General features: G+C 51.7%; 1 protein-coding gene across 1 annotated transcript in view; it reads left to right on the forward strand.

Moving 5' to 3' along the window:
* ASB18 (ankyrin repeat and SOCS box containing 18) overlaps positions 1 to 26189 on the forward strand; it is a gene marked incomplete at its 5' end in the record, with an annotated part of 38256 nt that extends 12067 nt beyond the window's left edge. Inside the window, 4 exons of the mRNA XM_084892151.1 lie at positions 2154 to 2421; positions 16079 to 16586; positions 24447 to 24560; positions 24864 to 26189. Of these exons, the coding sequence (XP_084748277.1) occupies positions 2154 to 2421; positions 16079 to 16586; positions 24447 to 24560; positions 24864 to 25049 (1076 nt within the window). The 3' untranslated portion in view covers positions 25050 to 26189. The remainder of the gene's footprint in view (positions 1 to 2153; positions 2422 to 16078; positions 16587 to 24446; positions 24561 to 24863) is intronic.
* Positions 26190 to 26900: the final 711 nt, after the last annotated feature.

Raw genomic sequence — 26900 nt, forward strand, 5'->3', positions numbered from 1 at the left:
CTAGAGTGCGGTGGGCAGTGCTCAGGGCCGCTGCAGTCTTGCTTCCGGCCCAGCTGCCTGTCTTCCCGGCAGCTGGACCAGCAGCCCCACACTTCTACCTTCTCTCGTGTGAGGACTTCCTGGTGGCCAGGGCCAGGGGGATGGGGGTGCACCAAGCAGGGTCCCAGTGGCTGGCCCCTTGGTACAGCATCCCAGCTTGAGTCCAAGGAGAGCCCTGCATGGAGGCGCGGACGTTTAGAAGGACATGCCCGTGGGGAGAAGCCTGCATCCGGGTTCCTCCTGCTGCAGAACAGGGACCCAGGTGGGAGTCATAGGAAGCTGATTCAGGTTTTCTGATCCCAAGAACCACCCCAGAACCCTGTTCTCTTAAAGACCAGATGCTCAGCACCATTTCCTAGGATCTGGATAAGGAAGCTGGCCCTCATCTAGAGCTAAGCTAAATGCCCACCACGGCCCCTTCCCATAGGTTCACGGGAAGACCTGGGCATCAGGGCAGGTGAATGGAGCTGCTGGGGGAGGGGGAGGAAGGCTGAGAACTCCGCAGGCCCTGGAGAATGGAGCACCCACTTCCTGGCCCCTCAGTAAGTAGGTTTCCTGCTGCAGAGAAATGAGTCGAGTCCAGAACCGGGGGCTGGCCCTGCAGGAATGTAGCTCATTGTCATCAAGGACTATACCCATCCTCCAGGCTCCAAATCAGACACAGTCTTCGCTGGGAAAGCAGTCCAAACCCGTGCTGGCCACGTCCCCTGGGCCTCAGGCCACCGTCATCCGCCACAGGACACAGGCCCCCACACCATCCCATGGAGCATGCAACAACCTCCAGGCTGGGCGTGGGGCCGCGGGGCGGCCGGGACTCTGCAGGAAGGTAATTATGAGTGGCCTTTCAAAACTGCGCAGCATGGGTCCCAGGAAGGAGGTGGCCTGTGAAAGGGTCTCCTCCGCAGCTCATTACAGACACGGTATCGATTCTTCCATCGTTACCAGAAGGCATTCCTGCCATGTGAAATCCTGTCCCTTGAAGTGTATTCGCCAGGGACTGCTTCCTCCATTTCCACGAGCACTCCTGGCTGCTAACAACCTTCCACGGGCCTTTTGAAAGCCCAAAGTTTTCAGAGAAGTAAAATGTATGGCGCCGCTCCATTCATCCTGCAAGAGAAAGCAATCTATACACACGCACACACGCGCACACACAAAACCCTAAAAAGCGCAGAGAAACAAACCAGAATTGTGCCGAATGTGGCCGACCACATCAAAGTGCGCTTCTGAAACTCGCCACTTCCAAGGGGGCTAAACTTTCCGAGTCCTTTTCTTGAGCAACGTGGGTGCTGTGGGTCAGTTTTGTTTTGTCTGCCGCCTTCTCCTCTTAATGATACAGGGTACGTAAGGGGCTGGGTGAGAGAGAGCTGGATTCCAGAAAAATCCGCAGCTCACTTGCCTCCTTTAAGCTACCCTCAATCAGAGCCTGGAAAATGTGAATTCCTCACTTACATTGTCCCACAATGACTGGCCCACATGGGTCGGTGGTTGAGTGTCAACCTATGAACCAGGTCAGGGCACATGCCCAGGTTGCCCGCTCAATCCCCAGTAGGGGGCGTGCAGGAGGCAGCCGATAGAGGATTTTCTCTAATCATTGATGTTTCTATCTCTCCCTCTCCCTTCATTTCTGAAATCAATAAAAAAAAATATGTATTTTTTTTAAATTGTCCCACTGACCACCCTGTTTGGTCATCTATAACTCTTCCAGTCACCCCCATTGTTTCTCTGCTCTATTTGTGTGTGTGTGTGTGTGTGTGTGTGTGTGTGTACTCTCCTCCACCCCTGTTCCTACACTTCTGTTTTCCCTTGGTATTGTAAGAATGTCTTGGAGATGTCTCTGTGACAGATGCCAGTAATGTCATAACTCTGCCCACCTTATAGGTATCTCTCTGCCCTTCTCTGGGTTTGTCCTTTCCCCTCAGTCTCCCTAGCCACTCCACCTCTCCCTCATCTGTGTGTCTGCCTGGATCTCATGGCTTTCTCTGTCCCAGCCCCCTACGACTTTGTATACCCCCCACACGCCCTCTCAAGAGATGGTTTCACCCTATTTCAGCCTAATGGACAGAGCCTCCACCGGTGTTCCCCACTCACCTTACCTCTCCCCGCCCCTCCTCCAGGTCTCTGGACTCTGGAGTACACGCGTGAGCTCACCACGCCCCTGTGCATCGCCGCAGCCCGAGGCCATGCGGCCTGCGTGGGCCACCTGCTGGGTCGCGGCGCCGACCCCAACGCCACCCCCGGAGGCCGCGGGCCCCTGCACGAGGCCTGCCTGGGGGGCCACACGGCCTGCGCCCGGCTGCTGCTGCAGCACCGCGCCCACCCCGACCTGCTCAGCGCCGAGGGCCTGGCTCCCCTGCACCTCTGCCGCACGGCCGCCTCGCTGGGGTGAGTGACGGGGCCACCCAGCACCCAGCACCCACCACCCGCCACCCACTAGGCCGCCGGGGCTCCTGCTCCCGTCTCCAGCCACGCCCCTCCACCCACGTCCCGCCCCCGGAACCCAGGGCCCCGCCCCGCCCCACTCCCGGGACCTTGGAGCCTCTGGGCGTGGACAGGGACCCCTGACACCTCCCGCGCCCTGTCCCCACCCAAGCCCCGAACCTTGCACGGCCCCTCACTGACCATCAGAACCCATAGCGGCCACACCGCCCGCTCCTCCCCAGACCCCACCCCGGACCCGGACTCCCAGACTCCCCGACCCGCCCCGCCCCCGCCCCCACTCCTGGCCCCTGGACCCCGCTCGGCCCCGCCCCCGCGCACGCGGGTGTCATTAGCCCTGATTGCGAGCGCGAGGGGGGGGCGCCACGCCGGGTTAATGAGCGGGGTGATCACGGCCCTCCGACGCGGCGCTGGAGAATGCTAAAAGGCCACTGGCGGGGTTGGGAGCTGAAAAATTAGAGTTTTTAATGATAATTTTATGCAGAATAATTGTCACAGTGTGACATCAATGGCTAGCTCCTCGGGCGGGCGGGGCTTCTCGGTTCCTCTAGGAAGCAGAGCTGGGGCCTGGCGTTTTTCGGGGAGCAGCGGACCCCAGCCCACCTACCCGCCCAGGGGTTGGGGTTCGGGAGGTTCTGCAGCCGCCACTGCGTGCAGCCCCTCAGTTTGTCCTTGCAGAGTCTGTGCCCACGGGGTCCAGGAGGCCCGGGAGAGAGAAGCTGCGAGCCACCCTGTCATTGCGCGGGATTTATGTTCGGTTTCTCGGCTTGCAGTGCGTCATCTTGACATTTCTTTTAGTCAAAATGTTCCAGCCCCTGCCCTGGGGGTTGTCATTTCTTGGCCTTCTGCCTCTGTGGTGAGGATTAAATAAAATCACCGGATGAAGTGCAGGCGGGCACTCCTACTGGGCTCTGGGTCACAAGGCCCCACCTGCTAATGTCACCTGAGTTCAGAACGGAGACTCAGCAAGACAGCAGGCCACCAGGGGCCCTGAGAGGGACTGGAGGAAGCAGTGTTCTTCCCATGTATTTTTTAGGAACTGCTTAATGGAGGGGTAACTGCATACCATAAGCTGCCCGTGTTTAAAGTGTACAATTCGATAAATTTAGACAGACATCTGTGTGTTCGAGAAACCATCCCTATGATCAAGAATGACCACACCCGTCACGGTCAAAAGGTTCCCTTGCCCCGTTGTTATGTCCCAGCCCCCCTCCCCCATTATCCCGCTGATCTGCTTTTTGTCACCAGAGGTCAGTCTGAATTTGCTGGAATCCTATATAAGTGGATTGTACCCTTTTTTGGTCTGGCTTCATTCACTCATCATAGTTACTCTGAGATTCATCATATTGTTGTGTGTGTCCATAACTCACTCCTCGTCGCTGCTGAGTGGTCTTCCATGGCGTGTTTCTCCATTGAGTGCTGAAAGGCACGGAATTGTTTCCAGCTTCAGGCTGTTACAAATAAAGCTGGCCATGACCATCTGTGTGCCAGGCTTTGTATGGGTATTTGCTTTCATTTTTTTCCCGGGGAAGTACCTAGGCTTAGAATGGCGGGGTCATGTGATGTGATTGAGAGATAACCTTTCATAAGCCTGCCAAGCGAGTTTCCAAAGTGGCCGTGCCATCGTGCGGGCCCACCGGCAGTGTCCGAGGCCTTGTTGCTGCACGCCCTCACGGAACTTGGTAGGGTCGCTCTTTAACTGCAGACACGCCCTAGGTGTGTGGTTGTGTGTGGCATTTCCCTAATGACGACGGATGCTGGGCGTCTTTGCATGTGCTTCTTGGCCACATATATGTCTTCTTTGGCGACCACGTGCCTTTTCAAGTCTTATGCCCATTTTATTTATTTATTTATTCATATTCATTCATTCATTCATTCATTTATATATTTTTACTCTTACCCAAGGATACGTTTTTCCCATTGATTTTTAGAGAGGGTGAAAGGGAGGAAAGTGGAGGGTGGGGGAAGAAAGAGACAGAGAGAGACAGAGAGAGGCACTGATGTGAGAGAGACACATCAATTGATTGCCTCCTGCAGGTGCCCCCACTGGGGTTGGGATCAAACCTGCAACCCAGGCATGTGCCTTTGACCAGGAGCCAAACCCATAACCCTTCCATGCTCTGGCTGGTGTTCTAACCACTTAGATCACTGGCCAGGGCTCTTGTACCCATCTTAAAAAGTGAGTTGTTTGTTTTATTCTTAAATGTTGAGATTTCTTTACATTCCCTGGATGCAAGTCAGGCATGCAATTTATAAATATGACCTGTCCATCTCTGGATTCCATTTTCTTCTCTTAAAAGTGTCTTTTAAAGAACAGAAGTTTTTAATGTTGGTGAGATCCATCTTATCAATTTTTTTTTTCTTTTAGGATTTGTGTAGGGCTATCTTATCTAGAAAAACCTTTGCATGGCCACAAAGATTTCCTTCTATGTTTTCCTCAGTAAATTTATAATTTTGTGTTTTACATTTAAGTCTATCAGCCAATTTGAGTTAATTTCTGAATACGGTGTGAGGTATAGATTGATGGATTGAAGGTTTTTGGGGTTTTTTGTTTTGCATGTGGATATCCAATTGTGCCAGCACCATTTGTCAAAAAGCCTTTCCTTTCTCCACTAAATTGACTTTGCACCTTTGTTGAAAATCAACTGACTATGTATGTGTGAGTTTATTTCTGGTCTCTTGTCAAGTACACACAAGATAGGGCAAGGTCTGACCAATTCAACAGATAAAGTCCCGAGGTTTGATCCAGACATTTATCTCTTACATAAATGGTGAAAAGAAGAATAGCCAAAGGTGTCAGTTCCTCACGGTCCTCATCCCACACACCACAAAGGACCACACCTAAACAAAGGGGACCAGTTGGTGATAATCTGAGTCGTAGTGACCCCGTTGCTAAGCAGCCAAATCTAGACTTCAGCTGAGCGGTTTTATAGTCTGCAGCTGTATTCTGAGGGGGGCGAGGCAGGAAGTCTCAAACCTCATGAGAACCCAGGAGGCGATGAGAAACTGTCTCCCGAACGCCTCCCAGGAGGCACAGGGAAGCCAGTGGTCCTCGGCCCCTGAGCAGCTCCTTGCCAGCCTCCTGCCCAGGAGGATCATGGGTGTTCTGCCGGGACACAGATCAGCAGTGGTTCAAGCCTTTGTATGTGTGGCCCATGTGGATACAGGCCAGCTCACCAGGGCTCCATGGCAGCGCATTCCTCCCTCGTCTCTTCTATTTTACCGACGACGACGACGTATTTGTCTGTTGTGACACCAGTACCACATGGTGTTGGCTATTGGCTCGGTAAGAAATCTTGATGTCAGTTCAGTTCATGGCACTGAACCAATGTTTAGTTCTTAATTTTGACAAATGTACCATATTCTAAGAGGTTAACTTTAGGGGAAGCTGGGTGAAGGGTATTTGGGAACTGTTCGTATTAGCTTTGGAACGCTTCTGTAAATCTAAAATAGTTTAAAAATAAAAAGAGTTTTAAAAATCAAGTTGGGCCGAAACCAGTTTTGCTCAGTGGATAGAGTGTCTGCCTGCGGACTGAAAGGTCCTAGGTTCGATTCCCGTCAAATGCATGTACCTTGGTTGTGGGCACATCCCCAGTGGGGGGGTGTGCAAGAGGCAGCTGATCAGTGTTTCTCTCTCATAGATGTTTCTAACTTTCTATCCCTCTCCCTTTCTCTCTGTAAAGAATCAATAAAATATTTTTAAAATTTTTTTTTAAATCAAGTTGGCTTCATGCCTGGAACTCCAACTCCCACTTAAATCGTATTGGGGAAATATGGCTTTTTATTAAGAAATGAGAATGCAACATAGACTCAGCATTTGTAGCGTGAATCCTGACAATGTCCCTAAAGCAGGTCAATTCATTTAGGCATCGTAAGGGCAGAGGCTTACGCAGACCATGACAGCTCCTCAGCTCATATACTATGCAACAGAGGCTAATTTTCTAGCTTCTGCTGGATTTTCAAAAATCACACAGGTCTGGGACATTGTTTAATAAGGACCTTTGAAGTGTCTTTGCATTAAAATGGGGCTCTGTGAAATCTCTTTTGTCTTCCTCCTCCTCCCCCTCTTTCTTCTTTTTCTGCTCATTTTCTCTTCTGTGTCTGTGGTCTCTCTCTGTGAATCTATCCATTTAATTTGACAGCCTTGGCTCATTTAAATCCTGGTTATTGGGGAAAAGTTTAAGGTAAGTGGCGAACACACCAGAAGATCAGGCAGAACTAGGCACCGCGGAATCCTTCCATCTCACTGATTAGAATGGAAATGCTGCCAGATTCCATGGGCCACGCCTCCAACGATACCTCCAATACTTTGAAGAACAAAACGTTAATAGATGTCAGAAAGGGCTTGAGGTTTTGACCAGCGCTTTTTAGCTTTCAGAGTCCCCCCAAAGTCTGAGTCCGGGGAGGTCTGGCTGCACATAGTATAAACATTATCACCTTGACAGGAAAGAGAGAGCTACTTTCTCTAGAATCTTTTTATACAAGGTAGATTGTAGGTCATCCTTAATTTTTTCTTTTACCTTTCAGTAGAGAGGGGGTCATTGACCTACATACAGAGCCATTTCATTCTCTTACTCTTGATGACAATGGTCTCCACACCTCGGGGCCCGGCTCTGCTCCGGCCCCTTTCAGCCGGCAATTCACCATAGGTGCAGGACTTTCAAACCTTTGAGTCTCTGAGTTCCTGGGACTTAAAAAAAAAAATTGTCTGTGCTCCCTTCCAACCAGCAAGCTTCTGAATTCAGAATTCAACGTACAAAAAGGGAGATTGGAGCTTTAATCTAGGAACCTTTTGAAGAGATTTTTTTCCAGAAAGAAAAAAGTTCCAGTAAAGTTACTCCTCACCTTAGTAGCCGGCATGCCGGCCTCGCCCTATTTATTACCCGGCTCCTCTCCTTGACCCTAGTTCACATTCGGAGATGATTAAAATGAGGAAAGAATTAGCAGAGCGCCCATTCTTGTTCTCGCCTAACGTTGTCTTGATTTAAGCCAAAGTGAGGAGAGCTTGCTTCCTACATGAACAGATGAGTATGAAGCATACTTTTTTTTTTTTTTTCCCCAGCTGTGTCAATTCAACTGAATGAAAAATAATACATAAGCCGCTATTGGGCCTGTGAAAACAGCTATCCTGGGGGAGAAGAGGAGTCATTGAAGAAAATCATGGGGCAATTCTTTTCTAGTTCAGACCTGGCAGGCTGAGCTCTGGGCAGAGAGAAAGGAAGTATAGCTTTTCCTTCACAAGAAAGTCAAGGAAGGAGCAGGTCCGGGGGAAGGAACTACTCAGAGTCCCCAGCATCTCCCTGATAGCAGGAAGTGTACCTGACTGAGGTGCCAGGCTCATGGGACTTAATAAATAACTCAAAAAGCAGTTCACACAGATAAATACGTAAAGAAATAAAATAAAAAGAAAGAAAAAGCAGTTCATTCTTCCACAGGGGAATGGTTGAATTATTATTCAAGTAGAGGAGAGAAAACATGGCCTGGTACAGTGGGAGCTTGAGGCATCGTATGGAATACTAAAAAACGAGGTGTAGAGAGGGGCTGTCCATTAGATGTTGTGATATTTGTGTGTTTGTTTGGTTTTTGTGGTTTTTTAAAAAATATATTTTATTGATTTTTTTTTTTTTTTTTTTTACAGAGAGGAAGAGAGAGGGATAGAGAGTTAGAAACATTGATGAGAGAGAATCATCCATCAGCTGCCTCCTGCACACCCCCCACTGGGGATGTGCCCGCAATCAAGGTACTACATGCCCCTGACCGGAACCAAACCCGGGACCTTTCAGTCCACAGACCGACACTCTATCCACTGAGCCAAACCGGTTTCGGCTGTTCATGCTATGATATTTGTACTTCACACATTCCTGAGCACCTGCAAGGGTCTTACTTGCTGCACTCCTCCCAGCAGGCCAATAAGGCGTGGTTAGCCAAGTCTACAGATTAGAAAACTGAGGTTCATGTAGGGCCCCTATTTTCAAGGTGGCACACCATGAAAGTAGTCAGAGCCAGGCTCAAAGCCCAGTGTCGTTGGAGAGATCAGTTCTGAAAGATGGCCTCTCCTTTGTGAACCTAAGTTTTTCCGAAAGCTGTGTATAGTCAGGAAGTAGCTCTGCCCAGCCCTAATCACAGCCTTCCAAACACTGCCTATCACTGTCTTTGCCCCTTCTCCAGCCCCTCTTAGCGTCTCAAGCAGATTGCTCAGCTTTCTGGTCACTTGCCAAGTCCCATTTGAACTCCTACTACTCAGGTCAGGTATTAAAAGAAATATTACAGGCCAAATCAAACCTTCACCCTCTAGGCAAAAGCCTGACCAGACAAAAGTCAGGAAACAGACAAATGGCCAATAAGCAGATAAGAAGGTGCTCAACATCATTATTCATGAGAGAAATGCAAATTAAAACCACAAAGAAATATTCACTATTTCACACCGGTTAGCATGACCAAAGTCAGAAAGAATGACAGTGATAGAGCCCTCCCACCTTGTTGCTGGAACTATACAATATCATCACTTTGGCAGATTCTTTTAAAGTTAAATATACACCTACCAGCAATTTCACTTCTAGAGATTTACCAAGGGAAACATATGTCCATAGACTTATTCAAAAATGCTACAGTAGCTTTATTCATAATAGCCAAAAAAAAAAAAAAAAATGGAAATACCCAAATGTCCACCAATATCAATAGGAGAATGAATGTTAAAATTGTGGTATATCCACGCCCTAGCCAGTTTGGCTCAGTGGATAGAGTGTCAGCCTGCAAACTGAAAGGTACCAGGTTCGATTCCAGTCAAGGGCACATGCCTGGGTTGTGGGCTTGATCCCCAGTGGGGAACTTGCAGGAGGCAGCCGATCTATGTTTCTCTCTCATCATGGATGTTTCTATCTTTCTCTCCCTCTTCCTTCCTTTCTGAAATCAATAAAAATGTATTTAAATTGTGGCATATTCATATAATTAAGTATACTCAGAAATAAAAAATACTGGGTTACTCATGTATGCAACCATATGAATGAATGTCAGACATAATGTTAAGTGAAAGAGGCCTGATAAAAAGAGTAGAAAGTTCTAGAAAAGACAAAACTAAAATAAACCACTGTGAGAGAAATCAGAACCTGCGGTGGTGACTGACTGGTAACAAACACAAGGAACTTCTTGGAGAGATGGAAATACAGTACCTCTTGGTTGGGATGTAGGTTACAGAGGTGCATTCCTTTGTAGAAATTCACACAACTATACTCTTAAGACCTATGCATATATCTGCATGCAAATTATACCTCCCTTAAAAAAATATGTAAATACAAACACATATTTCTCTGGTCCAATTCAAATCTCCCCCCACTACACCCCCACCCCTATCACTTTTCCTGAGATTCTTCTCTCCACTGGCCCTGATGTTTCCAGTTTTCCTCTTGATCCACTATATTGGTACCAGAGGAGGAAAGGTCACCCATTTCTGTTTCTAGAAGCTTCCAGAAAGTCGCATGCTACTTCATGGGCAAGTAGGGCAAACAGAGGAGCTGACTTCTCAACATATTCCCTAAAGCATTTCTCAGTTCACCAAAATGCAGGGTTCCATTTACAATCTGGGAACAATTTGCCCAAAATATCACCATCCACAACCATGTGACACTTCAGAAAAAAAAGAAAAAAGAAAAAAATTTAAATGGCAGCCACTGCCCCAGGGCAACGGTCAGGATAGAAACACCAGCAAGTTTCTCTGTCAACCTCCCCTCTTCACGGAAACATTAGTTTGCTCACAACAGCCATTTCAGTTGTACACATTAATGCTTGGTCACCTCAGAGCTTAGCTTCCGGGGGAAGGGGAGTGGTTAAAGGGAAAGAGAAGAAAATACAGAAAGAAAGGAGTGGGTGACAGGTCCCCAAAGGAGAGGCTCGGCAGAAGGTCCAGGGAAATAAAGCAGAGCTGCTGCTCCATCAAAGTCAGGGCGGTGGCTTCCAGCCTTCACGAGGCACCAGCTGGTGACTGCACAGGAGGGAGCCTTCTTGCCACGGCTTCGTTAGAAAACAGGCTGTGTCTTCCTCCCAAGTCTCTCCCCCAACGTCCCCTGCTCCCACAGGCTGGCACTTGCCCAGCACCAGGCAGATGCTCTGCCCGCATTCACAACCCGGCCTTGGGCTCCAGCCGCCCTGGCACGGGACAGTGTCTCCAGCCCGCCTGCCTCCAGGTCAACTCCGAGGGGGGCAGTAGCAGCCGAGATGATTGAACAGGACTGGTTCCTGGCACCCGTCGCTCTCACTGGGTATGAGGTCTACGAGTGGGAGGGGTTCAGGCAGCAGTCACATGAGGACAGTGCAGGGCAGTCCGCTGGTCCAAGGACTCCAGCAACTTGGTGGAGCTACTGCTCGGGAGACAGACGCCTGACAGACCTCACAAGCGCTTTGGGCGCTGTCTGCTTCCCTCGCACAAATGAAATGACTTCTCTGAATCTAGGATGTAGCCTTGTTTTCAATAGTTCTGTGTCACGGTTGGAAACTGCTCTCTCCGTAGATCTCTTGGTGGTTGTTAGACCATGTTGTTGTCTGGTGGTCGCTGGGTTTCACCCCAAGAAGATTGCTGGCTGGAGGGCCACCGTCATCTCCCTAACCTTAAGGTCACTGATCAAACCTCAAAAACTGAATCCTCCCAGAAAACTGGGGAGAATGAGATCTGTCGGGCAGGGTTGCCAGCAGGACTGGGCAAGAAGTGGTGACTGTTGCCTGCCCCACAGCACCAGGTCCAGGGTCTTCACTGTCCTGTCAGCGAGTCTGTCCAGAAATTTGTGGATGACTCAGAGAAGAAACACTTCTCCCTGCCTTGAAAGGCTATTGTTGTATGGAGCACAGATGATGTTCTCGAATGAATGAATGAATGAATGAATGAATGCATGAATGAATAGATGTTTAGAGATGACATGGAAAATGCCTAGCACAGTGGCTGGCTCAGAGAAGATGCTTCACCAGTAATATCGGTGGAAAGAGGCAGCAGGTGGCAAACAAAGCCATCGAGACCTCTGCTTTGCCATGTCCTAGCTATTTGACTTCATGTAAGTCCCTTTCTCAATTTCCCCACCTGTAGATTCTACCTACAATGCAGATTTGTTGCAAGAACTAAAGATAACATTAAAAATTTTAAAAATAACAAGATCAAGTAGCATGGACGCAGTGAGCTCCCAGCTCAGGACCAGCGTCTGAGGAATGCCACTTTTGAGGGCTTTGTGTGAATAGAGTGATGGATGAAGGGAGGACGGATGAAGGAGAGGCTGTTTCATGGGATGCAGGGAGTGGGGAGGGCGGTGGGGAAGGGTCGGGGACAAGGGGAACAGTAGAAAAAACCAAGTCAGGGCATTCACATGAACCTTCCGCACCTGGTGGGTGACAGGGAAGCTGGTGCTTCAGGAAGATGCTGGAAGGTGGATGGGAGCCGTGTGTGGGGTGTGAGCTCAGAGTCCTACTTCCCCTGTCAGAAATAAGTTAAAATGACATTAATTCAACAGCCCTTGATGGGCTCATCCCTATTAACTCCTGCCTTTGGCTCAAGCCACTTCTTCTGAGTACTGTCAACCTCATATCCCTGAAATAGCCTGTCACCTCGGTCATGGTCAAAGATGAGGATGAGGAATTGTTCTGACATCCTCTGATGGGAATCTACCCTTGGATTCTGACTGTGACTGTCCTACAGTGGCTCCAGGCCGCCCTGGCTTGCCTGTCCATCAGGGTAGCAGGAAATCTAACCAAATCTCCCCTAGAAGGACAGGGCTCGGGCGCAGCTGGGGCACCCGCAGTCCTGCGTGGGCCAGGGTGGTGTTTCCCCGCTGGGCCACTGCATCTCCCACTGCAGACACTGACACATACAAGGTCAGGTCCAGGAGTTCTGAGATGCTATTGTCTCCCTGCTTATCACCGAGTACCTCCCCGCACCCCTGCCCTCTCCTCTGGGCTCGCCTCCTCATGGGCATTGCCGTACATCCTTTCCAAAATCGCTGCTTGTGCCTGGGCAGATCAATGGAAAATTTGAGAGCATTCCGGGCCCCTGGAAAGCTAAGCTAACATTCTCGGAATCCATACGCTGTTGCTGTGGCCGGTGGGGGACCGTTTTATTATTAATAACCTCTGTCGTGCCTCTTTCAAACTGTAACTCTGATTCCTTTTTGAAAAATTTGAAAATACAGGCAGGCAAAAAGGCAATAAAAAAGCACCCATCCGCCAAAGGTAAACACACACCAGCCTGTATATTTCTGGGCTTGCTTTCTGTGCGTATGCATATCTGGTGTGGTTTTTAATAGGACCGCTCAGTGCTGTTGTGTAGCCTGATCTTCTCACATAACTATTGCAAATAGCTTTCCGTGTCATTAAGCAGGCTCCCACACCTTCGCCTTTAATGACTGCCCAGTGTGTGCCAGCAGAGGTGTGCCCCAGTCAATTGGTTGTGTTGTTTTTTCCTCGTGCCTGTGGCCTGCAACTCACATCATTAACTGCTGGAAGAAAGTGCCAAGGTTTCGCCAATTAGGAGCTCTTCATTAAAAATGGAACAGACATCCGCAGCCCGCCAGGGGGTGGGCCACTGTCCTTGCTCTTCTGAAAGGTATCCCCGTTGCACACTGCAAGCTGGTCCGTCCGCCAGACAGGCTGTGGGTGTGGAAGAGAGGACCACTTGTATTTCCCTATGGGTGTCTCTGGAGAGGCGGGGCCGCTTTAAAAATAAAAAAAAATAAAAAAAGGCAGAAGCGAACGTTTTGTAATTGTTTCCGAGCGCACACGGGCTCGGTGGCGAGAATGAGACGGAACCCTTGATTTGTAACCGCCTGCTGCACGGGTTGAAATGCCTCCCATAGAGGCAAGGAGGAAGCCAGTCTGAAGTACCATGATGCTGAAATTTGCATTCTCTCTTAGCGTATATTGTCCCAAAGGACATTTCACATCAAATTGTACTTGTTTATAAAGATCTCCCACCCAACACAGACCACTTCTCAAGATACTGCTGATATGGAAGCTAAAGATATGCAGACAGAGACTGAAGACCACTGAGCGTCCCTGGGTGGAAATATAAGCAGATTTAAAGGCAGCCGCTTGCAGCCTGGAAGCCCTCCACGATGATCTTGTTCAGAGCTCAGGGAGGCGAGTAACAGAAAAACCAGCAGTAACTGGCTACTCATTAAGGAAATGCATTTGTTCGAGCTTTTCGGGAAAACCGAGAGCAGGCTGCCTGCCCTGGGCACCGAGAAGCAGAGGTAAATAGCCCCCCACTGATACACTCAAGGAGCTAATGATCTAAGAACATTTGAAACATGGTACCATAGGCGCTGCGCCCAGGCACTTAAGTACAGGGCATATGACCACACAGAGCTGTGACCCTCTGCTGGTGGCACTAGGTGACAGGAGCCCAAGAGGCAGAGGCCCATAGGAGCTGGTCTCTCGGCATCCCGTATCCTGGGGACAGGGACCAGGCTCTCTCCAGCAGGCACGTGTCATCTGATTCCCACAGGAAAGGATCTTTCCAGCTAGTATGGAGCTTGTGAGATTGGGGCAGAGGACAAATTAGAAGACTGTCATTACCACTCAGGCAAGAAATGATTTGGGTGTCCACAAACAGTGACCATGGAGAGGAAGGAAGAAACAGCGATTACAGGTGATGAAGTCAACAGGCTTCTGACCATGACTGTCCTACAGTGGCTCCAGGCCAACTGAAAGGGGGGAGGGGGGAAAGGTAGGACAGAAAAAAAAAAGGCAACGGACAAGACCCCCAGGAAGCAGAAGAGGACTGCACCTGGGCAAGGTGACGGGAGGGACTCCCTTCCCTGGGGCGTGGAGAAGGTGAGAGCAATCGCTGCAGGAGGTCACGAGGGAGGAGAGGAGCCACAGCACCGGAAACGTGGCGGTGACGGCTGCAAGGCTGCTGTGGGCAGGATGAGGAGCTGGCTGTCGGCACTGGACAATGTGAATCGAAAGCCCCTGAGGCCCATCTGAGACCGGAGGCCGGTTCACGATGGTGTTTTCCTGGCAGCACTCAGTGGCCAAAGGGGATGAGAGGGTGGATGACACATGGACTCCAGGCTGGATGTGGCTGTCTGCCATGGGGAAAGCCATGTCCCCTGTACGAGGGAACCTCGGATGCCAAGAAGACAGTGTCTGGAGTGCTGCCCAGGGAAGGCACGAAGGCAGGAAGGGCAGAGAGAATGAGAGGTCAAGGACTCGAGTCTCAATAGAGCAGAGATGAGAAGGGCACCACCAGGCGTGGGTGACAACAGGGACCAGAGGCTGTGGTCTGCAGGCGGCATGCTGAGTGTCAGCCTCCAGAGGGGAAGCTAACACATTGATGGCAATGCCCAGGAGCTGACCCTCTGGGGGAGCAGGTCACTGAAGTGGGGCTGGTGTTTTGGGGGTGCCCACAAAGGACAAGGGCCAGCAGGACGGAGGAGGGGCTGTGTGACTCTCCTCCCACATTCTGGCTTGGGAGGACTGTTTCCACCAGAGTCTGGGGCAGGAGGCCTAGCAGCCTGCACCTCAGCTTAGGTTGAGGGGTTTAGAGTTCTCCCAGGTGTGGATGGCCCTGAGGAAGCTGCTGTCCTGGGAGAGGCCTCACTCAGTGCCTGGAGGAGGGGGCAGTCTTGGGTTCCAGTTGGTGGACCTGGAGGCCCACCTTTGGGGGAGACCCATGTCTCCCAAGGGAGCTATATGCCCAGGAGGCCAATGGGGAATCTGGTACAGCTAAAATTGGGTACAGCTAAAATCTAGCCTATTCAGCAGAGTCTGGTTGAAACAAAGGCCATCCCACAGTTAGGCACGGCTATGTATTCACTATGCATCCAGCCCTGTGCCGTTCTTTGTCCGCGCTGGAGGTCTGGAAGGAGTTTTCCGATGGGAGGAAGGCTCACCCTGTCCACTTGTCACCAAAGCTGAGAGGTTTCAGAAGAGGTTCTGAGAAAGAACCTGGCGGTCTAAGGGACGCTCCTCAGCTGCCACGTGTGACAAAGAGCCCAGGTAAGTAGGACCTCAGCACTGTCATCTGAACCACATCGCCTCCCAAAGTAGCAGCAGGCAGTTAAGAATTACTCCCAAGTCTTACACTCTGCCTTGGACTCGTGAAGTCTCCTAGCCAGGTCCACCTGTGGGCCTGGTGTTCTCCGTGTTTTGCCATATCTCGTTTTTATATACATTTATTTGATTTCAGAGAGAAAGAGATACAAACATCAATGATAAGAGAGAATCATTGACCGGCTGCCTCTTGCACGCCCCCTATTGGGAATGAGCCCATAATCCCGGCATGTGCCCCAACCTGGAATAGAACTGTGATCTCCTGGTTCCTAAGCCCAGGCTCAACCGCTGAGCCACGCCAGCCACGTTTTCTTTTTCATTTTGTTCTGTTTTGTTTTGTTTTGGGGGGGTTGTTTTGTTTGTTTCCCTAGCTCAGTTTATACTCCTGCAGCCTGAGCACAGATCTGAAGTTATGTCCTTTCTCTGGGGCTATCCTTCCTCTTCCCAGTGCCCACTGTCCCCCCGGGGTGTCCGGAGCCCCCTAAACAGCAGCCAGGGAGTGGCGGGTCCGTGGCAAGGTGTGCGGGTCGGGTGTCCGGCCCTGCCCACCCGGTGACCCCTCTCGGCCTCCCCGCAGGTGCGCACAGGCGCTGCTGGAGCACGGCGCCTCGGTCCATCGCGTGGGCGGCGCGGGCCTGGACACGCCGCTGCACGTGGCGGCGCAGCGCGGCCTGGACGAGCACGCGCGCCTCTACCTGGGCCGCGGGGCGCGCGTGGACGCGAGGAACGGCCGCGGCGAGACGGCGCTGAGCGCGGCGTGCGGCGCGGAGGCGCGGGGGCCCGAGGAGCAGGAGCGCGGCCTGCGCGTGTGCGCGCTGCTGCTGCGGCGCGGGGCGGCGGCGGACGCGCGCGACGAGGACGAGCGCAGCCCCTTGCACAAGGCCTGCGGCCACGCGCGCCCCGGCCTGGCGCTGCTCCTGCTGCAGCATGGCGCCGACGCCGCCGCGCTGGACTACGGAGGCGCCTCGCCCCTGGCCCGCGTGCTGCAGGCGGCCGCCCTCGCGCCCCAGGCCGAGCACCAGCGCACCGTGCAGGCGCTGCTCAACCACGGCGCCCCCACCCTGTGGCCCGACGCCTTCCCCAAGGTAAGAGTGGCCGAGCACCTCCCATTACCCCAAGCCTTGCATGCAGCGCTTCTCAAACTTCCAGGGACCCAGAACCCCCCTGAGGACTTGGGAGGCGGCAGATTCTGACTCCGTAGGTTTGGGTGGGAGAGCCTCCGTTCCTAAGTTCCAGGTAAGAAGGCCCAGGCTGCTGGTCTTGGGGCCACATTTTGAGGAGCCAGGGCCCGGAAGCTTCCGGGCACAAGGAAAGAAAGAGGTTGGTGTGTGGACAAGCATGCCTGCGTGTGTCCTTTCAAAGCACTCACCTGGGGACTCCACACACTTATTTCCATGACGCAGTCATGCCCTAAGTTATTTTGGCAGACGAATGAAAATCGATTTCTTAGGGCATCTGGTATTTGATCTGAAATGAAATCCCCAACCTTGTTAATGAGATAAGTTACACGTTTGCAGATTCCCTCATTTTTGTCCTCACGCGTTCCTGTGAGATGCCAGGCAGGTGTTTCTCCCTCTCCCTGGGTTTCAGCCAGGTGAGGGGACTTACCCAGTCAGGGCTGTGGAGACCTTGCCCCCGCTTTGCAGGCTTTCCTCTGAGCAGTTTGTCACCTCCCCCATGTGTCAGATCTAGCTTGAAATAATCAAGAGGAAGAATAGAGAGTTCTCACCAGAGAAAATACCCAAAAGATGGGAAATAGTCCCAAAAGAAAAGTTCCCAAAATATTGGTTGGAGTAAGAGATTGTCTTTCCCAAAAGACTTCACTGAAGGGAAGTCATTCCATTAGATGTAAAAGTGGGTGTGCTTAATTTTAAAAGGTTCCCTCTTCTCCACGCTCACCAATCAGAGGCAAGAGACATGCCTGACAAGTTTTGAATGGGTGAAAGGCTGTCATCCAAAAAAAACAGTGTTCTAGATGGTCTGAAATAGTGGGCTTCACACATTTCTCTCAAACGCTAACTTTGCACCATAGATGCATGCAGAGTCAAGTGTGTCTGTAAAATCACAGGTGAAAAGTGGGAAATCCCTCCAAACAGCTCCCTGAGCGTTTCCTTGACAAACATTATGAGCAGTGTCTTGTACTAACCCTCACATCGTCTTTGAGCAGTTCTCAGGTGGCACTCCACTGATACAGTGGCTCCAGGGTAGTGGGCTCTTGAAAGAGAGGGAATGCCAGCAGCTTTATATTCCTAATTTGCATGTTAACACGTCCCAACCATCAACCCCTAACATGGAAACAAGACCCACCCACTGCCCCTCCAGGGCACACGGTGTTTGCCTTAAACCAAGATGCACACAGCCAACTGTCATCATAGGAAATTGTATAAAGAATGAAAAAGAAACAGGCTTTACGTGATGGGCCACCAGTGAAAAAATAGCTGAGGCAAATCATTTTTGTTGTTGTTGTTGTTAATCCTCACCTGAGGATATTTTGCCATTGATTTTTAGGGAGAGGAGAAGAGAGAGGGAAAGACAGAGAGAAACATTGATCGGTTGCTTTCTGCATGAGCCCAGAGCAGGGCCCCGGCCAGGGAGGAGCCTGCAACCAAAGCATGTTCCCTTGACCGGAATGGGAACCAGGACCCTTTAATCCACAGGCTGATGCTTTATCCACTGAGCCAAACTGGCTAGGGCTGAGGCATATGATTTTAAAGAAAAGAAAAAAATCAGTATATTCAGCAGTGACTACAAATAACCCTTTGTTGGCCTTGCAGTCATTCTATTTGATTGATTCTTTACCCGGGTTTCCAAGTCTCAGGTGCAACCCCATGGGCACCTTCCCTGGAGATAAGACCTCTAACACCTGAACTCTGGCTCCAGGACTGTGGGAATTACCCAGCCTTGACCTTGACATGCAGGGCAAGGACAGTGCCTCTCCCTCTGGGTCTCCAGGAGCCCTATCCTGGGTCAGCCACACAGGAACAGAGATTGGTCAGTGGAGGTACAAGTTGGGTTTAGGTTTGGGGAGGGAGGAGTCCTGTAGTGGGGGTCAAAAGGCCATGAGAAGTGTTCAGCTCCTAGAAATGAGACTGACTCTCCCAGCAATTGTAGAAGGAATTAGAGTTTCCTTGAAAAATATGAATCCTTTGAGGCTTTCACCAAAAAGCATTGCCCACCATTGCTCTCCTTGCACACACACAGAGCTGACCGCTGCACACCTCAATGTTGAGTGAATGAAGGAGATTCCAGCAACTCCAGGGGCGTGCCACTTGCTGTTAATTCCTTGGAACTGGAAATGGGGATCTGAGTTCTTTGTGCCGAGATCGACCTCACCTTTAGGGGGCGCCCATGGCACCCCTGGCTGGGAGCAGGGTGCCGCCCAAATGCATGTTACAGGAGCCTGTGATGTTCTAGCGTGGGCCCAGGACAACCAGGGCACGCACTGGGAATCTGGCTGCGGCATCTTCCTCCACCCAGGCCACCTGCATGTCCCTCCCGGGAAGGAGTCTAATCACCACACGAGACATCAAAGGGACAGGCCAGCTCTGCTCAGCAGCCCTGTGGAGCGCGCTGCAAACACACTGAACCAGGCCACAAAGATACACCGCGGGCGGGACGCCACACCGTGGCGAGGGGTACACAGCGGCGCCGGCAATGTCACAGAGCACGCGGTCCGTGGGCAGCAGCTGGGCTTGAAATAGATGTAAAGAGACACCCACGGAGCTCAGAATTACTGAGGCAAAAGGTTTCACAGCGAGCTCGTGACATAAATCACATTCCCTCATGCCCAGACAAAGGCGCCGTGGCCGCAGCGGGCGGACCGAGCATCCATCGCGCCGAGGACAGTGCTCTGCGGTGAGAATCAAAGTGGTGTCGCCGCTTGGGAAGCGAGCATGTTGACAATGCCAGGCTGACCTCTAGTTAACACCAGTCAGGGATCGGGGCACAAGGGCAGGTGGCAGGCGGTGGCCAGGTTTGAATTCTGGAAGTGGTCCGCACAGGCGGGGCTGGCCTGGGGGAGAGCAGACGGGACGGCAGAGAAACACGCACACAAACGTGCGTCCCAACTTGCTTTGCCCCTGCGCTAGCTGAGCTTGTGGGTTGGTTGCTTGCTATGGAGTAAGGGGCTTTGCTCGAGGTTCTCTCTCCTGCCTCTCACCTGGAGGCCAGATTCATGAGACAGTAACGAAGCCCTGTGTCATCTTTTCACAACGAAGTTCTTCTTTCTTCATCCCAAGTGTTTGAAGAGCAGATTTCGGGCTGGACCCCAGAACAGAATGCTGGCGCTCCGCTCTGGGGTGGGACAGGACCTCCCCAAGTCCCAGAGCTGGGAGGTAGCAGCACCAGCACAGAAACCCATGGCCTGGGACCGCTCTTTCCTGCCTCCTCCATGGGTCATCTGTCCCTCAATACATAAAGGGAGCCCCTCCTCAGAGCACTTTTCAGTGCAGTCAGCTCTCATGCTTAACGCACTCCGGTCCCTCACCCCTGTTCCTCATTTTGTGCTATTTTGTGCCTTGTTACCTACAGGGCAGAGGCCAGCAGCGCCCAGCGGGAATGCGCACACTGGAGGCTGTAAATATTCACACTCATGCTTGCCCACGAGTGGAGGCGGGGGGGGGGGGCGCGCAGGGACAACACCAGCGGTGCACTGTTTCCCCCAAGCCGCAGAGGCCGTGTTTCCCAGGGCACCCCTGGAGCATTTATCTAGGGATTCAACACCCATCTCTATAAGGCATTGCTAAGCCCAGAGCTGGAGTAAGGGTGTGGAGCCAGCCCTCATGGCACTGTCCCTCAGGAAGGTAAGACAACCACACACCCCTGTGTGATGTTGCATTGGTGAGAACAGGTACTGAACAAAGACCCTCCATGCCTTGAAAGTGCCAACTAGGGGGCTTGACCTAGCTTGGGGGGGAGGGGGGGTTCTCCACAGGCTCCCCCAGCACGTGCTGAGTGAGCCCAGACCTGGAGGCTGAAGCCTTCCTATGTGAGGAGAGGAGGAAAGGCCGTTCCAGGCAGAAAGCAGCAGTCCAGGCAGGTGACTGGGGCAGAGGGAGTGCTGCCACACGTGGGGCAGAGGGGACCCAGGGGCTGGGGGGAAACAGCAGGAGGGCTGCCAGCTGAGGCGGGTGCTAGGCAGGGCCTGGTTAAGGGTTTGAGCCTTTGCCTGGAGAACAATGGGAATCAATGCCCTGCTAACGGAGAGGTGACATAATCAAATGAGCTCTCTCTGGGGTAAGGGCTGGTGAAAGCCACAGATTGGGAGCCATCCAGGTGGGGACTGCAGAGAGGGGGGCAGTGGAGGATGTGGATGAGAAGACAGATTCTAGAAACATCTGCAAAGCTCTGGTCTTGCCTCTCACCTCCTGGGCATTGCCCATGTTGAAAATCCAGATAAGTTTTCATGTTTCCTTTTTACACCATTACAGCATTGGGTGAAGTGACCTCACACTGTTCCCAGGACTCATATTTGCAGGGGGCACACCCAGGGGGAGCAGTAGTCAAAACCCAGGACTCCATCTCCTGCCTCCACTGCCCGCACCCTGTCCCCCAGGGAGGGGGGGAGAAGGGAGGAGCAAGCATCAACGGAGTGCCTCTGTGTTTCTTGCTCATTTTATGTCTCCGTCTGCATCTAGAGCAATGTGCCTGTGTGATTTTTTTCCCCTTAATTTTCTTTCCGCCGCCTCATTAGCCGGAGAGGGCGCGCGGACCCTAATGACATGAGCGAGTCGGAGGGATGTGCGGCCCCCTCCGCGGGCGGGCGGCGGTGGCGTCCGGCGGAAAAATAATGAAGGCAGCCAGCTGCCTGGCACACGCGGGGCGCCGCGCCGAGGGCGGGGGCGGGGGGCCCAGCCCCAGAGAGGTGGAACCGAGGAGAGACAGGAAATGAATTCCCGGAGACAGGCAATAAGGCTTTGTCACAGTCTGTGACCCCCAGAGGGGCCGGAGGAGGGGCGCTGCAGGGAGGGAGGGCCGCTCTGGAGGGGGCGGGGCGCGCAGGGTCCCGGTGCTGCAAACAGCCCCTGGGGTGGGTGCGCCGATTGGTTCGCAGGAAGAAGTAAGTGGGCCAGTCGAGGGTCGTTGGACGCCAGGGGAGCCTGAGGAAGACCCGAGGAAGCAGGTATGGCCTGCCTGGAGCTCCATCTGAATGTAACCCGGCTAGATCTGGGGGTCCAGTGCATACCCTCATCTTAATGGCGGGGTTCTCCCTGATAGATGAAATAGAGAGGGAGACCGGGATGCCAGGACACAGGCTTTATTGAAGAGAAGCGTACCACTGCCGGCTGCTTCCAGAGAGAGAGGGGAAGAGAGCGAGGGCCGGGGTTCATGCACTATTTAAGGGGATGGGGTGTAGGGTATTCAACACACGCTGATTGGTGGTTTCATATAAGGCCTATGATTAGGGACCTAGGGACTTAGGAATCGGGGGCATAGAGTATTTGGCAGGTGCTGATTGGTGATTCAGTGCTCAGAAATGTCTGGCTGCAGGTGAAGTTTAGTCCATCAATTGGAGGAAGAGGATCTATCACTCCCAACACAGAAGACAGTGGGTGTCAGAGGATCTGGCCTGCTAGTGGCAGCTGTGTTAGCCAGAAGTGTCAACACGCAAGAGCACATTGGGGTGGGGGCGGGGGCAGGATATGCCGTGGCCCAGACCCTTAATCGTCAAAAAGGATGGAATTACCACAACTGGACTAATCCAATCATTTGGGGGCGTTGGGAAGTCAGCCCCAGTGTTCATGACAAAGGACTGATGTTAAAAGCTATCCATAAAGGAATGAAAACCAGGCTGGACCCAGATTGCTCTGCTGCAGTATTGTCCTAAGACAATGAAATGTCGTTTACAGATTTTTAAAAGAAAAGTTTGGACGCGAGGATTCTGACCTCAGCCAGGATGGCTTTCCTTTTGATGGTGAAAGAAAGACACTTGTAGATATCAAGACTTAAGATAAGGCTTCCTAATGCATTTTTTAAAATAAAAAGCATACTTCTATTTATTTATTCAGCAAATACCGTATTTATTGAGTGACAGGCGGTAGGAGTGGATAATGAGAAAGCAGTACCCCTGCCCTCATGGAGCTTATATTCTAAAGGGAAGATACACCATAAGCACTTCTCCTTCCAAGAATTCATTGTAGGAAGGGGGTAGAATTATTACCTAAGAATGGTTTGGAACAGCAAGAGATAGAATTATGTTCAAGAATGTTCACTGTTTATCATTTCAAATTATGGTAGTTAATTTCACTGAATTCATGATGACCTATTCATAAAATATTTATGGCCACTAACATGATGCTCATTTATCATTTTTGTTCACAATTTTGAGTAGACAAAAATCAAGTTTCAAAATAATATGCAAAGCATTAGCCCATTTTTGTTACATATACTAATGTTTTGTCTAAATACATAAAACCCGAGTATACACAATATAGGTTTTATCTCTGAACAAAAGACATACAAACTTTTTATTTTGTTTCTCTGTATTTTAAAGGAGTTTTAGATGTGAAGGAACCTTGTCAGGCTATAAGGGAGCGGCCATCCCGAGAGGCTTAACTACTGCACCTTTTCCTGTTGGACTCTGTGCAGGGAGCCCAGGGAGCATGGTGCAGCCGGGCTTAGCTGCTGGCTCTATTGTCTGATGGAGGTATTTGCTGCCTGGTCTTGGAAAAATTGCTTGAACTCCATTTTTCTCAATCTGAAAAAATACAAGGAATAGATGTATTACACTTGGTAAATCTCAAGCCTCAAAAGCCGAGAATTATGAGGTTTCTCTCCCCTCTCCAAGATCAAATCTGAATTTGATGGAGCTTCCAAGTCCAACTACTCACAGAGAGCAGTGGAGGAGCAGTGTGTTCCAGCACCCACAGGGACACACCTGCGGAGCCCCAACAGTGGGAGACTCCGGGACAGGTGACCCAGTTCCTTCAACAGGGAGTTCTAAAGCTACATATCAACTAACCTCACTTTTGTTTAGATTCTTATTCGAACAAACAGATTATATTTTAAGAGAATGGTACTGAAGAGAGCGGTGTGAACTTAAACACTGACTATCTGATACTAAGAAAGCCAGCCTTGTTAATTTCTCAGGTGCTATAGTGATTCTGTGCAGATATTTCTTCTAAAGGGGCCTTTAGGAGGCACAGTAAAATATGTGCAGGTGAAATGGCAGAATGCCTGAATCTGCTTTAAGATAAGATGAGGGAGAAGGGCTGAGGGTGGGTGGGGCAGGATTTGCCATGGGATGATGGTGGGTGCTTGGGGGTTTATCATCCTATTGTGTCCAGCTTTGGGTCCATTCAAATTTCTTCGTAACAACAACCCAAAAAAAGTTTATGTTTTAAAAGCAAAGTGTTCCCACCTTCATGATAAAGCTGATGAATTTTGAATTTGCAAATAATAAAGGGGGAGTCCTTTGACAGTGGGGACTTTGAAAATGAAAGGGAAGGGCCAAGTCGAGGGGAAACTCCACAGCAAAGCAATGAAAGGGAAGGGCCAAGTCGAGGGGAAACTCCACAGCAAAGCAATTCTCTTCGCCAGCGTCCTGACATAGTAGAAAGTTGAGGTGAGAAGTTGGGATTACTGTCCTCAGGCCACGCTCTCTCCCAGCAGAGCCTCATGCTGTTCCCTGAGCAGCTCTCCAGAGCCCTCTGTGCGTCCAACTTGCCCCACTCCCCCCTCCCCATGCATGCTCCTGAACCGGGATGCTGAACACTTTGCCCAGATTTGCATGATGGCTGGACAGACCCTTTGTCCAGCGCTGTCTTGTGCTTACCTGTGAACTCGCTGCCCAGTTGTGCCATCACTGTGTGTTCCCGGAGGGACAGGACAGCGGGGTCACACAGACAGTAGGTAGTGAGGTGCGAACACGCCTCCATCTCCCTGCCCTTTCCGCACTTGGACCCCAAGCCCAGTCAACCTGAACGCGGTCTCCCCACTTCCCACAGGTGCTGCAGGCCTGCGCGCCAGCCTCTGCGGTCATCGAGGTGCTTTTCAACGCCTACGCTCAGCTTCGCGTGTCCGAGTCCTGGAGGGAGGCCATTCCTGAGGAGGTGTTTCAGGTGAGGGAGCCACCTGCCTCACAGAACTGCCGTCTGGTTCTGTGCCATGTCAGGCGTTCCACACTCGTCTCCAGATGGGTATAAAGTCTCTGGAGACTGGAGGAGGAAGAGACCTGAGTGCCGCTGCTTCCCTTAGGGTGCTCAGCATTCACAGCAGGAGCTGGAGCAGCCCCACGCTGGCTAGGAGGGCAGGGCTCAGGGACCTGGTGTCCAGGCCAGGGTGGGGGTCCAGCACCTGAGTCCACAGGTCTGGCTCCTGTGTGTCCCCTTTGGCTCACACTGACATGCCGCCTTCCCTTCCAGGCACACCGGCCTTTCTACCAGTCTCTCTTCGCCTTGGCTGGCAGCCCCCGCAGCCTGCTGCACCTCTGCCGCTGTGCCATCCGCAGACGGTTTGGCAAGCAGTGCTTCCACCTCGTGCCTCTGTTACCCTTGCCAGCGACCCTGCAAAGCTACCTCCTTTTGGAGCCAGAGGGTGTTTTGCGCTGAAAACCAGAGCATTTGGACTTGTTCTTGGGCTCCTCTTTGCTTCCGTGGTGGCTGGGCAGGGAAGAGAGCGCCCTGGGTGGGGACCTGCGGACCTGGGGGGACCTCCCTCTGGCCGGTGCACAGACCTGCCTGAGCGTCAGGCCCACCCGGGAATGCAGTAGGAGCCCTTTCTGCCTCTCAGGTGGCTGGTGTGGATGAACACCGTGAATCGCATAGTACTTGTATCAGAGAGTGCCCAGGGTATACCTGTGGCTGCAAGGTTTGTCTCCTGCCCGAAAGGGGTTGGCAGCATGCATGCTGCCACCAGGGCTTCCGACTCTCTGCCTCCTGGACAATGCCCCATCCTCCTGAAGCCCAGCCACCTGCAAAGACTGTCCCCGAAACATGGCAGATATGCATATTGAGGGAGGACATCGGCTCCATGATAAAAGCCCCTTCCCAGGAGCCCACTGGTGCTTCCCAGCACAGGGCTCCCCAGAAGGACGCTGGAGGGGCTGAGCGCCAGACATGTTTATCCCATGCAAGTCTTCTGTCTGACATTCTCTCCAAACCCAACTGATCCAGCTCCAAGGCCTGGTCCAGGAAGCCACAGGCCGATAGAGGTTGCGGTCAGCTCAGCCTTAGCATCTGTAACATGAGAGCTGTTCTGACAGTCTAGGACTGTACTCTCTAGATTTTCTGAATTCTGAGGCTTTGACATCTGGGGCTCTGATGACTCTGGAGAGGCTCTGCCCTCTCTCTACCCTCACCACCACTCCCCCACACCACCACCAGGGTTACCATTCCTAGAGATAAACAACTTGCCAGCCCAGCATGCTTTTCAATTGCAAACCAACCCGGAGTCCACACCCCAGCCCCTCCTTCACTGGGTGCTCCTGCCCCAAGACACCAGCCACCCGAGGACCTGGTACCAGAAAACCCTTCTGCCCCAGAGCCCACTGAAGTTATTCTGAGTACCTAACCCTAACCCTAAGCCTAGCCTGTCTATTATGCCTCGCCTGTTCCTGCTGTGGAAACCACAATAAAGGCTCTTGCCCACACCCCCACTTCTGACCAACTCTGGTGCTTCCCGTATGGCACCCATGGCAAGGCCTGTTCCATCTCTGGGAATGATGACGAATAAATTATCTTTTCAATGGTAATCTCCTGATTGGTTGGCCTCAAGTTTGCTATTAGACACCATCCTATATAATAAAAGGCTAACATGCAAATCAATCAATTGCTATGATGCACACTGCTTATCACAGGAGCTACCCCCTGGTGGTCAGTGTACTCCCACAGCGGGAAGGCTGCTCAGCCAGAAACCCTGAGCCAGCTCATGGCTGGCTAGCACAGCGGTCAGGCCTAAGCCATCAGTCAGACATCCCCTGAGGGCTCCCAGACTGCAAGAGGGTGCAGGTTAGGCTGAGGAACCATCTAATTGCATGAATCTCATGCACTGGGCCTCTAATATTTAATAAGAGGGACTGCTGTGGCCCTCCTCTGCAGTCAGCAGTGGCTCTGTTTTTGTCTAGTCTGAACCAATGCAAGGTATTCCTGAGCAACCTGAGAGGGGGCAGGGCGCCCTGACCCATTGTTGCAGTCTGGAAGGGGCGTTTATACTCACAAATACCGCAGGACAAGGCAAGGTGTTGTGTGCACTATGAGTGAAGCCCACTTGGCAGGGGGAGGGGGATGGTTGGGGGTGAACAGAGGGCAGACACTGAGATGGGCATCATGATGGGGGTAGTCTGGCTGAGCCTTGGCCAATGGTCAAATTTCAACACAGAGGATCTGAAAGGGAGTGTCAGGGCAGCAGAACCCTCAGATGACCCTTTGAGCCAAACAATTCACCTGCCTTAGAAAAGGCTA

This window comes from Pipistrellus hanaki (genome assembly GCF_964339955.1).
Source record: "Pipistrellus hanaki genome assembly, chromosome: 8".
In the NCBI taxonomy this organism is placed as follows: domain Eukaryota; kingdom Metazoa; phylum Chordata; class Mammalia; order Chiroptera; family Vespertilionidae; genus Pipistrellus; species Pipistrellus hanaki.